The following is a 17,942-nucleotide window of genomic DNA, read 5'->3' as shown; positions in this document are numbered from 1 at the left end:
CAATAGTAGAATTGCTGTTTTTTAGTCACCGCGCCACTTAAAAATAGAATAAAAACTGATCAAAAAGTCGCATGCACCCCAAGAAAACTACAATGGATTCCTCAAGGGGTCTAGTTTCCAAAATGGGGTAACTTTTGGGGGGTTTCCACTGTTAATAAAAAGGAGGTCTCATAATCCGCTAGGTGCTCCTTTGCTTCGGAGGCCGATGCTTCAGACCACTACCACACTAGGGCCACATGTGGGATATTTCTCAAAACTGCAGAATCTGGGCAATAAATATTGAGTTGCGTTTCTCTGGTGGTATAAAGGATTTTCGGACAAAAAAAAGAGTAGATTTCACCTCTACTTTGCTCTAAATTCCCGTGAAACACCTAAAGGGTTCATAAATGTTGTGAATACTTTGAGGGGTCTAGTTTCTAAAATGGGGTGTTTGATAGGGGTGTCTAATATATAGGCCCCTCAAAGCAACTTCAGAACTGAACTGGAACCTAAAAAAATTAATAAATTAGGCAATACTTCACTTCTTATATTATACTGATAATGAGCCATGCCCACCCCGAGATGATCCCAGTTTTGACCGTTTGTATAAACGGAGACCCCTATTAGACCGTTTCAGTGCCCGGTTTTCCCAATCATACACCCCCGAGAAGTGTATTGCTATTGATGAGTCCTTGGTACATTTTAAAGGGAGGGTTCAATTCCGCGAGTACTTGCCGGGTAAGCGGGCATGGTATGGCGTAAAGATGTATAAGCTGTGCGAGAGTGCATCAGGGTATACCTACAGATTTAGGATATATGAAGGGAAGGACACCAGTGCTCAGCCCCCAGAATGCCCCCCCCCCCTTTACTGGGAATTAATGCAAAACTTGTGTGGGATTTGGGGCACCCACTGCTGGACCAGGGTTACCACCTCTACCTGGATAATTTTTATACCAGCGTCCCACTCTTCAACTGCCTCGCTCCCAGAAGTCCTGCGGCATGCGGCACTGCTAGAAGAAATCTGAGAGGCCTCCCTAAGGCTCTGCAGGGCAAACACTCAGAAGGGGTGAGAGCAGGGCACATTCTAGCATATTGTGTGTCCAGTACAAGGACAAGAGAGATGTCACACCAGTACCCATGTACCAGGACGAGGTACCAGTACAGAGACCCCCAAACCAGACTGCATCCTGGACTACAATAGGTACATGGGAGGGGTGGACTTGTCAGATCAAGTCCTGAAGCCCTACAGCGCTATGCGGTGTGATATAAGAAGCTGGCCGGGCACATCATACAGATGGCATTGTACAAAGCGTACGTGCTACATCGATGTACAGGCCAGACGGGAACTTTCCTGGAATTTCAAGAGGTGGTTATCAAGAAACTAATTTTTAGGGACCAAGAAGGGGGTGGGGGGGGGGGCACCCAGTACTTCTGGAGGCGAGGCCACACGCATCGTACCAGGGCAACCTTTTCCAGGAGAAGTTCCCCAAACTGGCAAGAAAGGAAAAAGTCAAGAGGTACAAAGTCTGCTATAAGAGGGGGATAAGGAAGGACACAATATATAAATGTGATACGTGTCCCGAAAAACTAAGGCTCCGTATGAAAGAGTGCTTCAAAATGTATCATACAGCCCTTGATTTTTAATCTACCCCAGTTTTACTTACCCTGATGTACTCGGCACAGCTTATCCCCCCTCGTCTTTCCCCTCTGAGCCCTGCTGCGTGCCTAGGCAGCTGATTACAGCCACATGTAGGGTATTGATGTACCCATGAGAACTCACATTACAGTTTATGGGGTGTATGTCTCCGGTCCAAATGCTCACTACACCTCTAGATGAATGCCTCAAGGGTGTAGTTTTTAAAACGGGGTCACTTCTCGGGGGTTTCAACTGTACTGATACCTCAGGGGCTTCTGCATACATGACTTTGCACCAAAAAATCCCCAGTAGGCCAAATGGTGGTCCTTTCCTTCAGAGCCCTCCCATGGGCCCAAACGGCAGTTTATCACCACAAATGGGGTACTGCCGCACTCAGGACAAATTGGGCAACAGAATGGGGTATTTTATTTCTTGTGAAAATTAGAAATTTTCAGCCCAAACTACATATTATTGGAAAAAATAATTTTGTTTTAATTCCCAGCCCAATTCAAATAAGTTCTGTGAAAAAACTGTGGGGTCAAAATGGTCACAACACCCATAAATGAATTCCTTGAGGGGTGTAGTTTCCAAAATGGGGTCACTTCTGGTGGGTTTCCATTGCTTTGATATCTCTGGGGCTCTGCAAATGCGACATGGCACCCGAAAACCAATCCAGCAAAATCTGGACTCCAACAAACACATAGCGCTCCTTTCCTTCTGAGCCCTCCCATGGGCCCAAACGGCAGTTTATCACCACAAAATTGGGTATTGCCGCACTAAGGACAAATTGGGCAACACAATGGGGTATTTTGTTCCCTGTGAAAATAGGAAATTTTGATCAGAAATTACATCTTATTGGAAAAAATTATTTTTTTAATTTCACAGCCCAATTAAAATAGGTGATGTGAAAAAACTGTGCGGTCAAAATGGTAACAACAACCATAAATGAATTCCTTGAGGGGTGTAGTTTCCAAAATGGGGTCACTATTGGGGGATTCCTACTGTTTTGGCACCTCAACACCTTTTCAAACCTGGCATGCTGCCTAAAATATATTCAAATAAAAAAGAGGCCTCAAAATGTACAAGGTGCTTCTTTGCTTCTGGGGCTTGTGTTTTAGTCCACGAGCGCACTAGAGCCACATGTGGGACATTTCTAAAAACTGCAGAATCTGGACAATACATATTTAGTAGTGTTTCTCTGGTAAAACCTTCCGTGTTACACAAAAAAAAATTAATAAAATTGAAATTCAGCAAGAAAAATGAAATTTGCAAATTTCACCTCCACTTTGCTTTAATTTCTGTGAAATGCCTGAAGGGTTAAAAAACTTTCTAAATTCTGTTTTGAATACTTTGAGGGGTCTAGTTTTTAAAATGGTGTTTTATCGGGGTTTCTAATACATAGGCCCCTCAAAGCCACTTCAGAACGGAACAGGTACCTTAAAAAAAAAAAAAAAGGCTTTTGTCATTTTCTTTAAAAAAAAAAGAGAAATTGCTGTTTATGTTCTAAGCCTTGTAACTTCCAAGAAAAAGAAAAGACTGTTCAAAAAACTATGCCAATCTAAAGTAGACATATGGGAAATGTGAACTAGTAACTATTTTGGGTGGTATAACAGTCTGTTTTACAAGCAGATGCATTTAAATTCTGAAAAATGCTATTTTTTAAAAATTTTCCCTAAATTTTGCAATTTTTTACCAATAAACACTGAATATATCGTCCAAATTTTACCACTAACATAAAGCCCAATGTGAAAACAATCTCAGAATCGCTTGGATAGGTTTAAGCATTCCGACGTTATTACCACATAAAGTGAAATATGTCAGATTTGAAAAATGGGCTCTGAGCCTTAAGGCCAAAACAAGGCTGCGTCCTTAAGGGGTTAACCCCCACTAACAGCCTCACTAAAATTGAAAATAACTTATTTTTTTCTTGTAGATTTTGAATTTATCTTTCAAGTAAAAATGGCTGGCGCATAACTCAAGTGCCTTTAAAGAGGCTCTGTCACCACATTAAGTGCCCTATCTCCTACTTAATGTGATCGGCACTGTAATTTGTATTTTTTTAATTTTGGAAAACGATCTATTTTCACTAAGTTATGAGCGATTTTAGCTTTATGCTAATTAGTTTATTTCCCAACTGGGCGTGTTTTTTACTTTTGACCAAGTGGGCGTTGTGGAGAGAAGTGTATGGAGCTGACCAATCGGCATCATACACTTCTCTTCATTCATGTCCATTTGTACTCTGCTCAGCGTGATCTTGCTGTGCTGTCACGTACACCCACATTTAGGGTATGTGCACACACACTAATTACGTCCGTAATTGACGGACGTATTTCGGCCGCAAGTCCCGGACCGAACACAGTGCAGGGAGCCGGGCTACTAGCATCATAGTTATGTACGATGCTAGGAGTCCCTGCCTCGCTGCAGGACAACTGTCCCGTACTGTAATCATGTTTTCAGTACGGGACAGTAGATCCACGGAGAGGCAGGGACTCCTAGCATCGTACATAAGTATGATGCTAGGAGGCCCGGCTCCCTGCACTGTGTTTCGGTCCTTGCGGCCGAAATACGTCCGTCAATTACGGACGTAATTAGTGTGTGTGCACATACCCTAACTTTACTGAAGTGTCTTGACAGTGAATAGACATCACCTCTAGCCAGGACGCGATGTCTATTCACACTCCCGACACTTCGGTAAAGTTTGTGTGGGACTTAATCGCTGCACATAGTGATCTCGCGAGATCACGCTGTGAATGACCGCAAACTTTACCGGAGTGTGAAGAGACAGTATTCTGGCTGTAGGTGATGTCTATTCACTCTCAAGACACTTCAGTAAAGTTAACGTGTGTGTATGTGACAGCACAGCTTGATCTCGCGAGATCACGCTGTGCTGAGTACAAATGGAGAGAAGTGTATGACGCTGATTGGTCATCGTCATACACTTCTCTCCACAATGCCCACTTGGTCAAAAGTAAAAACACGCCGAGTTGGCCATTAAGAAAGTAATTAGCATAAAGCTAAAATAGGTTATAACTTGGTGAAAATAGATTGTTTTTCTAAATAAAAACCACTGTTACCTACATTATAGCGCCGATCACATTCTGTAAGAGATGGAGCATTTATAATGTGGTGACAGAGCCTCGAAGTGCATTTTAACCCCTTAGTGATAAACATTTTTACTGTAAAATGTCTTACCCTTGTGTTCCAGCAGTAATAACTTTCTAATTTCTTCTTCAAATATAGCTGTATGAGACCTTGTAGTTTGTGGGATGAGTTGTATTTTTTATAGGAATCGTTTTTGGGGTACATATAATGTATTGAATAACTTTTTAATAGTTTTTGGGAGAAAAAAAACCACTGCAATTTCACCATTCTTTCGTTGGATTTACTCTTAGGGTGTTTATCGTGCGGTATAAATAACAATATAACTTTATACTATGATTACAAAGATACCAAACGTAAACATAATACAAATTCTATAACTACTCTTTCACAATTAAAAACCCTTTTTTAACAGAATAACTTATTTTTGTCTCGCCACATTCCAAGACCCATATCATTTTTATGATGCTGTTTTTGGTGGGATGACTTTGTAGTTTTCATTTGTACCATTTTGGCGCACATAGTTTTTTTTTTTTTTTTATTCATTTGTTCTTTTAACAATAAAGTTGCATAAAGGAAAAAATATTTACTTGGGAGTTTTATTTTTTTGAAACATTTTATTTGACGTATTTTTCTGGGTTGTTGGGTTAACAGCCTAATTAGGCGTTCTATAGAAATATATAACGTGACACGTAGAGAGCAGGTGAAAAAGAAGGGGGTTGATAACATTAACAAAAGTTCATGTTACACCTCCCCTAGGGTCATCTGAAGTCATACAGGGACACAAGAAAGATCATCGATCCCCCTCTCCCTGCACTGCTGTCAGCACGTCCCCTACTGCTCTACATGCAGGCAGAAGAGCAGAAATGCAGCTCCCACTTCAAACTGGCTAGAGCCACGATTTTGGTCTCATTTTAATGCAAAGATTTAGTAGGCTTCTTCTGCAGTCACGCTGCTGCCCTGAGCTGTGCTAGTTCTAAACAGTATTGTCCTTTTCCTAATAAACGAGCACAACTCAAGATAATCAGTGGGGGTTGAAGGGGTATTCACATTTTAGACATATTTGCCATATCCTGCAAATATGCCATATGTCTGTTAGATGCACCTAGAAATGTCTGAGAACCCGCAGCTATCTCCAAAGGGGTCCCCCACCCACACCTGGCGAGTCAACTTTTGGTTGCTTCGATCAGGTCAAGACTTAGTAGAGAGGTGGCCGGGATTACGGAAACAGCTTAGCTCGCTGTGGTATGCAGTTTCTGTAACTCCCATTCACTTCAAAGTGGAGTACAGCAGAGTTTCCATAATCCCGGCTACCTCTCCACTGAGTCTATGCCCAGTAGACCCTTCACCAGATGAAACCGAGAAACTCTGTTTAGGAGATAGATGTGGGTTCCAGAGCTGGGGCCTGTGCAGCTATCAAACATTTGTGCCATAAATGTCTTTGATGGGAATACCCTTTAAAGTGAACCTGTCCGCTCCTATTTGCCTACTGGTACCAGCATTTGGTAGGTTTTGTAAAACGATGCGCCCACATACCTTTTGAATTGCTTGTTGAGTCTTTTGTCCAGATAAACTACTTTATTACCCTGCACCTGCCACTCGGGTGGTCCATTTTCCTGCAAGTGCATCTGTTCTCACCATTTTAGCCTTCTCAACTCTGCACCCTTGCTTAGGATTAAAGTCGGCACACTATTGCCATGTCACTCTTATCCTTACTGAAGTCAATCCTGAGCAAGGGGTCGGAGTTAAGCAGGCTAAAATGGTGAGAGTATGAGCGCTTGCTGAGAAATGGATCACCTGGGTGGGACTTGAAGTAATTTGCATATGTGCTTAATAGAAAAACAAAGAGAAAACGGCACTCCTCTAAGGTAATACCATTGGGGATAATTTGTGGAAAAGATAGGTGAATCAGGTTTGACTCGCCTGATAGTTGTCGGCACAACTCAAATTTGGAGCAAATTGGGAGGCTGTACCCCTACTTTCGGCACTCTCGGCAGGCCTCCGGAGTTGACCCTGGGTGAATGGCTCCGTGGATGGAGATTTCCCTCGTGGACCAATAAATTCGTAGACCGTATGAAAAATACTCCTTTGTGGGGCGCTCTCGTGCAAGATTCTTAAATGATCCACCATAAGTATTCGAAAAAATAGTGATTTCTTCGTATACATACATATAAATACTGGTGCTACGCGTTTCAACCTCGAACTGAGGTCTTCGTCAGGCATGACATGCCTGACGAAGACCTCAGTTTGATATATAAATACTGGTGCTATGCATTTCTATGTATGTATATGAATAAATCACTTTTTTAAATATTTCTGGTGGATCATTTAAGAATCTTGCATATGAGCGACCCACAAAGGCGTATTTTTCACGCTGTCTACGAGTAATTTGCACATGACAGTCGTTTACCTGGACAAAGCAATGAAAAGGTATGTGGGCACATAGTTTTACAATCCTACCAAACGCTGGGACCATTATGGTAGTCGACAGGTTCCCTTTAATCATATTGGAAGTAATTCAGGCTGTGTACCATGTTTTCTTAGTGTATATACTCGGTACTTTATGCTAAAACCTGCTTTGCCACCAGGCAAATTTTCTATTAGGCCTGGACCACACAGGACAAAAAAAACTGCAGATTTTTTACAGAAACATGTACAAAAATCAGAGCGTGCTGCGGATATCACTTTTTTTTTTTTTCTTTTTCAATGTAGGTGGTGTAACACGTATGGATTTTTTTTTGTGGAAGAATCCACAGCAAACCTGCTGTGTGTATGGGTACCCTTATGGAGCCGTATTTAAACCATATAAGACTGTCGAAGTTTAAATGCTCTGATACGATGCTCTATATGGGGAAAAATATGGTTTAGCACAATACTGGAAAAGCTCATTTTCACAGATTTTAGAAGTACAATTATTTGCTATTAAATGTAATTTGTGCAAGTTCTCTTACTATTGTCAAAAATATTTTAATATCTTTATGTGTAAACCTAAAAGTGCTTAATATGTACTGCTATGGACAGTTGTCCCTGATGCTCAGAGATCTGCTGAAACAGTCTACAGCGGGGAAGGCTATTCTATTCTAAGTAGTTTGGTTTATGGCTTTGCGTTTCAGCTGTTACAATGGTGGACGTGACAAAACGTGATGACATTGTATTTCTTATGGCTAAAGATATATGTGGAGTTTTGGGATATTACCATATTTAGAATGTTTATGTTTGCAAGTCGAGGTTACCACCTACTCTCATTTTCCTATAAATAAAGATAGATCCGGCCCCTGGGGGCAGAGACTGAACACTGACGCTGCGTGTCACGGTCTCTCCGGCCGGCCTCTCTCAGATCCACCAGTGAGAGAGCATTCATTAATATGGAACTCATAGACCAATGCAGATCATGTCCAACGTTAAGGGACAAAGTAAATTCTGCAGCGACATTACAAACACAGAACTTAAATAAAATAAACACATGAGAAATTTTCTGGGTACTACAACATGGCAAAGTAGTAGTAAATAGCATGTTTGAGATGTATAATTGTGTAGCATATACAATAACTAGTCTATAACATAATAAAAATACCACATTTTTGTTTTGCAGACACGGAGAAAACGACAAGCTCCCAGAATACATCAAAAATAAATTACAGTGTCTCTCTTCTATCTTGATGCTCTTTGCAAATTCTTCAAGCCACTCGTGACTATAAACCTTTATTGTTTTAACCTTTAAATGTCTTCACTTACTAATACATGACCATTTTCCCACATCCGCCTGTCTTAAGACATTTTGTAAGGTGCCGTTTTTATTTTATTTTCAATAACGTCTTTAAATTCTGACATAAGATGTACATAAGTGTGAGTTGGAGCCACCACTATCATGGATGATACTTCGGTAGAACTGTCTATATGTAAATGTTGTATGTCTTGTAATAAGAAAAGTGTTTTTTTATTTTTATGTTAACTTATATATTGTAACCATGCTAATGAAATATTCCTGCAGAAATCGACATAATAAATGCAGTGACAAGATTGACAGATCTTTCCATTAATATTATGTAAACTAAGCAATGTTCAGTGAACATGCTCCGCAGTTAAGATGATGTAAGTGAAATGTAAAGTTCTAGTTGCTATGCGCTATTGGTGTTTGGTTGTTATGCACATCTACCAGATTAGTTTCAGCATAAATCCCATTTTTTTAATGCCCTGAACCACTACAACTAGTGACCATCCCATAACATGCCCCATACTAAAGACCATGGTGTGGTTGAGGGATCCATCTGCTTACACTGCTAAACCTCTTCTGATGAGGTCAATAAAAATAACCCCTCAAAACCAGAAAATAGCCTTTTGAAAATTTCTTGAAAACATGAGAAAATGCTGCTAAAGCTCTAAGCCGTATAACGTCCTAGAAAAATAAAAAAATGTTCAAAAAAACGATGCAAACAAAAGTAGACATATGGAATGTGTGGTATTACTATCTGTTTTACAAGCAGATACATTTAAAATTAGAAAAATCATAATTTTTGCACATTTTCTTTAAATGTGTTTGTCACAAAGCAATGAATTTGACAACATTTTTCCACTAACAAAGTACAATATGTCACGAGAAAACAATCCCAGAATCGCTTGGATAGGTAAAAGCATTCCAGAGTTATTACCACATAAAATGAAATGTCAGATTTAAAAAAAAATAAAAAATGGGGCTGGTCCTGAAGGCCAAAATAAGCTCGGTCCTGAAGGCCAAAATAAGCTCAGTCCTGAAGGGGTTAAGATCTTTGGTTGATGTCTGTAAATGAGTGTTAACATTCACAGGACTGCAGACCATCACAGCTTTAGGCCTCATGCACACGACCGTAAGGGTTTGTACTGTCCGCAAATACGGATGCAATTCCGTAGCAGTCCATAATTTCGGAAGCGCCCATAGACTTCTATGGGCGAGTCCGTGCCGCAATGCGGACACGACTAGGACATGGTCTACATCTTGCGGATCATTTCTACGGCCTGGACACACATCATAAGTATACGGAAAGGTGCAGGAAAACAGGTGGGTTGGATCCAGCGTAGCTGCGGATAAAAAGGAACTTGTTCCAAGTTTAATGAGGATATTAAAAGGAGGTCGATCAGGGTGATGTCCTCGAGTGCTGGGAGAGAAATGGAGGGATTGAGGAAGCCTACACGTTTCAAACGCTAGCTGCGTTCTTAGCCATCTAAGAACGCAGCTAGCGTTTGAAACGCGTAGGCTTCCTCAATCCCTCCATTTCTCTCCCAACACTCGAGGACATCACCCTGATCGACCTCCTTTTAATATCCTCATTAAACTTGGAACATGTTCCTTTTTATCCGCAGCTACGCTGGATCCAACCCACCTGTTTTTCCTGCATCCCACACAACGCGTGCCGACGCGAGGATCCGTGCGGAGACCAGAGTACAAAATCTGCATACAAAAGGTGAGCTGGAGGTTCCCCTCCTCTTTTTTTCTATATACGGAAAGGTGTCCGTGGCCTGTAGAAATGAATGAATGGGTCCGCAAATTCAGCCATCATTACTGGTAACTACGGTTGTGTGCACGAGGCCTCATGCACATGATTGTGCATTTGCCTCTGCCTACTATGTGCAATTGCAGATAGTATAGGGCATATTATATCCTACGGGCCAATGCACACGACCGTGATTTCCACGGCGCATGCATTGCCTGGAGCCCAGACCGCAAAAAACAAACAAACAGGACGCATCACTTCACAGACCGCATGAAGTCGGTGTGTGTGTGTGTGTGTTCCATGATTGCAGACAGCCCGCGGATGACACGACACGGCCCGTGCATATGGCTACGGTTGTGTGCATGAGACCTTAGGCCTCATTCACACGACAGGGTCCGAGTGTCGGCCAGGAAAATCGGCTGTTTTTGGCAGATTTTCCCGGCCGGTTTGCATCCGTTCCGGGCCGGTTTTTACCGGCCGATTTGCATCAGTTTTTTTCCCTGTCCGTTTTAAAATCGGATGAATTTAATTTAAATTTGTTGCCACACACAGCCCTTTGTAGATAATACCACCCAGCCCCCTGCAGGCGATGCCACCCTGCCCCCCTGCAGGCGATGCCACCCTGCCCCCCCTGCAGGAGATGCCACCCAGCCCCCTGTAGGTTGCACCCATCCCCCCCCCCTTCCAGGAGAAGTCACTGACTTCAATGTCCATATATGGACAGTGTAGTCACTGACTTCTCCTGGAGAGGAATTCCCTGCCACAGGTCGGGGATTCCGCTGCAGAAGTGAGTGACTTCGCTGTGTCCATATATGGACAGTGTAGTCACGCACTTCTCCTGTAGCGGAATCCCGAATCCCCGGCCGGGGATTGGGGATTCCGACTCCTAAAGGGAGCAAAAAAAGACCCTCCTCCTCCTCCTCACATGCACTGTGAGGAGGAGAGAGAGTGCGCGAGCGACGGTAGACCCGGCCATCACTCGGGACACATTCCGGTGATGGCCGTGTATTACCCGGCCCCATAGCCTTCTATGGGAGCCAGGCACCCAGCCGAAAATAGGGCATGTCCCATTTTTTGAAGGCCAGTTTTCCCGGCCGTCAAAAAATCGGTCGTGTGAATAGCCCCATTAGGGGTCTATTATTCCTAATGCAGCCGGGTGCCGGCCGACTTATGAACGGCCGGCACCCGGCCGGGAAACCCTGTCGTGTGAATCCCGCCTTAGTCCTGCTCTCAACTGAGAATTAGATACAATTGTATCCAGTCAAGGCAATGCTCTGAACTAAATAAATCAGCAGCACATATCTCTGCCAGTTTGTACAATGTATCAGTCCGGAGTCCAGTTTGCTCAGAGAATTGCCTAGACTGGATAGAATTTGAATTTAATTCTAAGCTGAGCGCAGGGCTAAGGCTTCGTTCTGGCGTTCCGTCGGAGCTTTCAGTCAGAACGGAACCCTGACTGAAAAACGAAAACCACGGGTTTCTGTTTGCATCACCATTGATTTCAATGGTGACGGATCAGGTGCAAATGGCTTCAGTTTGTCTCTGTTGTGCAAGGGTTCTGTAGTTTTGATGGAAGCAATACAGTCTACGGCCTCATTTACACGAGCGTAATATACGCGCGTGCTTTTCACGCGTGTCGTACGCACCTATATTACTCTATGGGGCAGTGCAGACTGCGTGAATTTTGCGCAGCGCGAGTGCGTTGCGTAAAACTCACGACATGTTCTATAATCGTGCGTTTTTCGCGCATCACGCACCCATTGAAGTCAATGGGTGCGTGAAAACAACGCATGCCGCACGGAAGCACTTCCGTGCGAACTGATTCGCGCAAGAGCTGTCAAACTGAATGTAAACCGAAAAGCACCACGTGCTTTTCTGTTTACAAACATCCAAACGGAGTGTCAGAATTTAAAGATGAGCGAACCGAACTTCACCGGGTTCGGCCGAACTCGTTTTGACCGAACCCGGCAAAAAAATTTCCGGTACACGACGTCAGGACAGTCACTGTCCAGGGTGCTGAAAGTTAAACTGGTTCAGCACCCTGGACAGTGACTTCCGATCACAATATACATGAACGTGTAAAAAAAAAAAAAGTTCTGACTTACCGATAACTCCCGGCTTCTTCCTCCAGTCTGACCTCTCGGGATGACAATTCAGTCCAAGTGACAGCTGCAGCCAATCACAGGCCAAGCACAGGCTGCAGCGGTCACATGGACTGCCGCGTCATCCAGGGAGGTGGGGCCGGATGTCAAGAGAGGGACGCGTCACCAAGGCAATGGCCGGGAGACCGGACTGGAGGAAGCAGGAAGTTCTTGGTAAGTATGAACGTCTTTTTTATTCACAGGTTGCTGTATATTGTGATCGGAATTCACTGTCGAGGGTGCTGAAAGAGTTACTGCCGATCAGTTAACTCTTTCAGCACCCTGGACAGTGACTGACGTCGACTAGCCTCATCTCTGATTGCGGCTGCGCGAAAATCACGCAGCCGCGCATCATACACTGATGACACACGGAGCTGTCAAGTGCCTTTTGCGCACGCAAAACGCTGCGTTTTTTTGCGTGCGCAAAACGCTGCGTTTTTTTGCGTGCGCAAAACGCACACGCTCGTGTAAATGAGGCCTACTACTGCGCTATTCATTCCGTCAAAACAACGGAACCCTTGCACAACTGAGACAAATCAGTCACCATTGAAATAAATAGTGATGCAAACGGAAACCTGTCTGACTGAAAGCTCCGACGGAACGCCAGAACAAAGCCCTGACGCAGATGTGAATGTTTTCATTAACAGACAGCAAACAAATATTGCAAATGTTGAGTAAAGTATATTAGAAAATTGTAAAACTCCATTTTATACAGGGATGAGTTTTTTTTTCTCTTATACATAGAACTGAAAAACACCTTTTATAATAAACAGAGAAGCAGACTGGTTTCCATTACACACAAAAAGGACAGACATTAATAAATTAGACGTTAAAAAGATTACATAATCTTTAGTAAAAAAAAAAAATTAACCATTGCTTACAAATGATCCAAAAATATAATTTGCTTTTTTTTTAATCTATCTAAACAACTGTTATTCTTTGGTTCCATATTTGCAATTGTCTTTCTTAAAGGTTTCCATTATTCAAAATGATTTGTTATATTACAGATGATACTCCTCAAAGATAAAGAGGAAATACGTTTTTTTTTTTCCCATACATTTCTTTTTATAAGAAAAAAAAATTAATGGAAATGTGAGAAAGTAAGGGCTCATTCAGACTAGCATAAAACTAGTCTGTGTGCTGTGCGTGAAAATCGCGCACCGCATACTGACCCATTGATTTCAATGGGGCCATTCACACATACAGGAGTTTTCACGCAGCGTTGAAGTCAATGGGTGCGTGAAAATCACGGATGTATATCTGTGTGCTGTGCGTGATTTACGCATCAATTCAATTAAAAAAAATATTTTAAAAAAAGTGCTTGCGTGAATGCAGGCCCCTTGCAAAGCACACTGATGCATAACGGACCAGATTCACGCGTGTGAATCTGATGAGCTCGTGTGAATGTGGCCTTACATCTCATTGCAATAAATTATTCCTGTGTAAAATTTAATCTACTCCATCTTGCATTCTTTAAAACAAGTCTTATGTTTTTTTTTTGTTCTTTGGAACTCCGATCATTGCTGTAGTTTTCCGTATCGAACAGAAAAAGCAATAAGTCTTTTGTAAACCACGACCAAATGTAAGAGAGAACTTGCTACAATTCCACAAATCAGTCCAAAGGTCCATCTGGGTCCCAGGTGTGTATAGACCTCACTGACAAATACAGGTCCCAGTGTTCGGGCTGCGCTACCGGCAGCAGTTAGCCATCCCATATAGACACCCTAAAGTAAAACAAGTCAAGCCAGAAAGACTAAGTAATGCAAGGTATTTTACAATTATAATCCATTTAGGACTCTGAGCTCTGTATCGGGACTCTTGCCTATAATTCCATACAGTAGAGAGGATTAAAGCGGCTCTGCCCTATATCCTACCTAACCTAATAGGCGCTTTAATGTAGATAATGTTTTTTTTTTTTACACTTTTCTTCATTCATGCCCAGCTTGTTTCACAGCACAGAGTAAAGCTACCCTCTTTACCAATCAAACAAAACCCTTAGCGCTGCTTATCCTGGATCATTGACAGAAAACCAGAACAATAAGTGCGGAGTAGGAATCACTTTTTTTTGCTCCCGATGCCGTGAGACAGTTGTCTTCATCTTGAGCATTTATGCAGGATCAAAAAGAACTTGGATTTCTTTAACAAACCCCTGCCTATTTCATGAAAATGAGAAAGTAACCTTATCATGGAGTTTCTTATTCTGTACATGACGTACTTTCTTTTATCCTAGTCAGTGATGAATTAGAATATAATCAAAAAGTTAATTTCAGTAATTCAAGTCAAAAAGTGAAACTCCATATATTATATAGATTCATTACACACAGAGTGATCTATTTCCAGCATTTTTTTCTTTTAATGTTGATTATGGGAACAGTTAATGAAAACCCAAAATTTTGTATCTTAGAAAATTAGATTATTATATAAGCCCAATTTCCAAAATAATTTTTAATACTGAAATGTTGGCCTACTGAAAAGTCTGTCCAGTATATGCCCTCAATACTTGGTCAGGGCTCCTTTTGCATGAATTACTACATCAATGCGGCGTGGCATGGAGGCGATCAGCCTGTGGCACTGCTGAGGTGTTATTAATGTGGTGTGGCATGGAGGCGATCAGCCTGTGGCACTGCTGAGGTGGTATGGAAGCCCAGGTTGCTTTGATAGCGGCCTTCAGCTCGTCTGCATTGTTGGGTCTGGTGTCTCGTCTTCCTCTTGACAATACCCTATAGATTCTCTGGGGGTTTAGGTCAGGCGAGTTTGCTGGCCAATCAAGCGCAGTGATACTGTGGTTATTAAACCAGGTATTGGTACTTTTGGCAGTGTGGGCAGGTGCCAAGTCCTGCTGGAAAATGAAATCAGCATCTCCATAAAGCTGGTCAGCAGAGGGAAGCATGAAGTGCACGAAAATTTCCTGCTAGACGGCTGCGTGGACTGTGGACTTGATCTAACACAGTGGACCAACACCAGCAGATGACTTGGCTCCCCAAACCCTCACTGACTGTGGAAACTTCACACTGGACCGCAAGCCATTTGGATTGATGCCTCTCCACTCTTCCTCCAGACTCTGGGACCGAGATTTCCAAATGAAATGCAAAATTGACTTTTGTCTGAAAACAGGACTTTGGACCACTGAGCGACAGACCAGTTCTTGTAAAGGCTCAGGAAACCCCTGCAGGTGTTCTGTGTTGATTAGCTGATGAGTGTCACACCATGAGTCTACGATCTTCAACTTTTACCCAATATTCAAATTTTCGGAGACTAAATTTTGGGTTTTTAATTAACCGTTAGCCATAATTATCAACATTAAAAGAAAAAAAAAAAATACTGGAAATAGATCCCTCTGTGTGTAATGAATCTATATAATACGAGTTTCACTTTTTGAATTGAATTACTAAAATAAATTAACTTTTTGATGATCTTCTAAATCATTATAACTCATTATATTCAGTATAACTACTGCTATATATATTTTTTTTCTTTGACATACTTTTCAATGAACCTTTTTAATAAAAAAAAAAAATCATATTTCAAAAATTCAACGTCTTACCTGTGGTTTGGGGCCTATAATTTTAGAGTACAAAGTGTAGCACATGACACTACAAACTGGATAGCCCAGGCCAATCAAAATGTCAGACGTGATATACTGAGCTAAGTGGATAATGGGTGTATAGAGACACCAGGACTGAGCTGCCGGACAGCCCGTTGGTTCCACAGTATGATTTTCAGAAGTGGAGAGACTTGACACCAAGAAGGTTTTATTATGATAGGTTGAGTTCTGGATGTCTGTATATAAAAAGAGAGATCAGTCAGAACACAAGATGATGGTGAAGGATTAATGGACTTTGTACCCATTTTAGTGATATTTACTTACCTCCCCACTGTATGCTTGGATACTGATTTCCCCAAGGTAACAAGATAAAAAATCCAACCCAAATAGTCGCTAACCCACCAAGTAGCAAAATTCGTTCTCCTGTCCTGCGTCATATTGGGAAATGAGAAACAAACAAGTAAAACAATGGAGTAAGGAGAGAGTCAATGAAAAGCATTGGTATGTTATCCCCCACGCACTGCATCAAGTAATATTGTGCATTGTGTGTACGCTAAATCTAACAAGGAATGCGGTCAAGTTGTGAGCGAAAACTCCATCTAAATTTGTTGAAAACTTCTCAACAAAGATTCGAAATAAAAAAAACTCAAGGGTATAAAAGTATCATTTCAACAACTTACTTTTTAGAAATAATTTTCACGGTAATGAACACTATAACTGACTCAACACCAATTGCAGCCAGGATAATTCCATTGTAGAATACAGCCTGAGTCCTGGTCCACGCATACATGTCCATTGTAAGTGGGGTAGAGATCCTGCAGAAACGAACAGGGTAAACTACAAGGACTTGTTTTTTTCATTAAACAGACTGTTAGGAGATATTGACTAAATATGACATAAGTCAGAACCCTCAATCCAGAGAGCAAACTATTAGATCCCCCACCAAAAAGACTTATGGCATATGTAATGTTATGCCTGAACTGTCTATGGTTGGAGATCCCCACTAAGGGTCAGTTCACACTGAGGTTTTTTTGGCATTGAATTTGACATGGAAACCGCGTCTGAATCAGTGGCAAAAAAAATGGCTGAAATCACCCCCCCCCAATTCATTTTAATGGGAAGCAGGAGTTTTGGTTTTTTTTTCACCCAGGCGGCTCTTGGACACTTGCGGGGAAAAAAAGCAGCACGTCCTTTCTTGCCGTGGTTTCTGCATCGGACCTCAAATTGAATCAATGGGAGTCAGAAAGGACCCGCGGCGTTCACGTCGGAGCGTTTTATGCACGCAGTCCTTGCATTACACAATGCAGTATAAATACAAAACAATAATATAGATTTAAAAACCACTGCAAATGAAAACCATCCAAGATTTAACCGAACAAGCAAAAAGAATGAGGGGAAAAAAATAAAATAAATTAGCTTTGCATAAACTCTGCTCTCATATCATACTGATCCTGCGGTGCATTATGTGCTATTGACTCGCCATTTTAATGAACCAATATTCCGATTTTGGTCAAAATCATAAAATAGATTTTAGCCCTTCCCCCCATATTAGCGGCTTCTCATGTGGAAGAGTGCACTGCAGAAAGAAGCTGAAGGCTGTGGCGAAGCAAGAAGCTGCTGAACTCATATAGGCAGATCAGCAGGCTCCCCACACTCATCTAACTCATACTGCTCATTGCATTATGTTTTCATGATTATTGTGAGAAGCGGAGATTATGGTGCTTGCTCACATGTAGCAGAGCTGAAGCAGTCATGTAGCTACAGTTACTAATAACACAGTGTGTATCACAGAGAACTCAGCCAAATAAATTCTGCTCTGCTACATCTGTACAACTTATCTAACGTATACAGCAATGTGATATTTGTCAGGTTCACTTTTGAGAACTTCGGGTATTGCTGGAGACTATTCTGTGTGTAGATGAAGACATGAAGGGGTCACATACTTTTTACGGCCCTTATATAAAAAGAGGGAGAAAGAGTCTGTGTCTGTCTGTCTCATCAATATAGATTATGGAATTGCTGTGCATGCAATTCCATTATCTAAAATAATTGTCTAATTATTTTTTTAGTTAATT

General features: G+C 41.9%; 2 protein-coding genes across 10 annotated transcripts in view; one reads left to right on the top strand and one right to left on the bottom strand.

The window, feature by feature from the left end:
• Nucleotides 1-8,734, top strand: part of PLK4 (polo like kinase 4) — a 39,507-nt gene extending 30,773 nt beyond the window's left edge. For all 5 annotated transcript variants that reach the window (XM_075860469.1, XM_075860470.1, XM_075860471.1 and 2 more), the window contains one exon: nucleotides 8,307-8,734. In XM_075860469.1, the coding sequence (XP_075716584.1) occupies nucleotides 8,307-8,406 (100 nt within the window). In that variant the 3' untranslated portion in view covers nucleotides 8,407-8,734. The remainder of the gene's footprint in view (nucleotides 1-8,306) is intronic.
• Nucleotides 8,735-11,746: 3,012 nt separating this feature from the next.
• Nucleotides 11,747-17,942, bottom strand: part of MFSD8 (major facilitator superfamily domain containing 8) — a 31,942-nt gene continuing 25,746 nt past the window's right edge. For 3 of the 5 annotated variants that reach the window (XM_075860459.1, XM_075860460.1, XM_075860461.1), the window contains 4 exons: nucleotides 16,548-16,682; nucleotides 16,192-16,295; nucleotides 15,868-16,103; nucleotides 11,747-14,047 (listed from right to left, as the gene is read on the bottom strand). In XM_075860459.1, the coding sequence (XP_075716574.1) occupies nucleotides 13,841-14,047; nucleotides 15,868-16,103; nucleotides 16,192-16,295; nucleotides 16,548-16,682 (682 nt within the window). In that variant the 3' untranslated portion in view covers nucleotides 11,747-13,840. Of the gene's footprint in view, nucleotides 14,048-15,867; nucleotides 16,104-16,191; nucleotides 16,296-16,543; nucleotides 16,683-17,942 lie in introns of those variants that run through there. The other 2 variants (XM_075860458.1, XM_075860462.1) reach the window with 2 other exon arrangements.

The sequence above is a fragment of the Rhinoderma darwinii genome, chromosome 1 (assembly GCF_050947455.1).
Source record: "Rhinoderma darwinii isolate aRhiDar2 chromosome 1, aRhiDar2.hap1, whole genome shotgun sequence".
NCBI classification, from domain to species: domain Eukaryota; kingdom Metazoa; phylum Chordata; class Amphibia; order Anura; family Rhinodermatidae; genus Rhinoderma; species Rhinoderma darwinii.
This window is presented reverse-complemented; position numbering and strand designations above follow the sequence as displayed.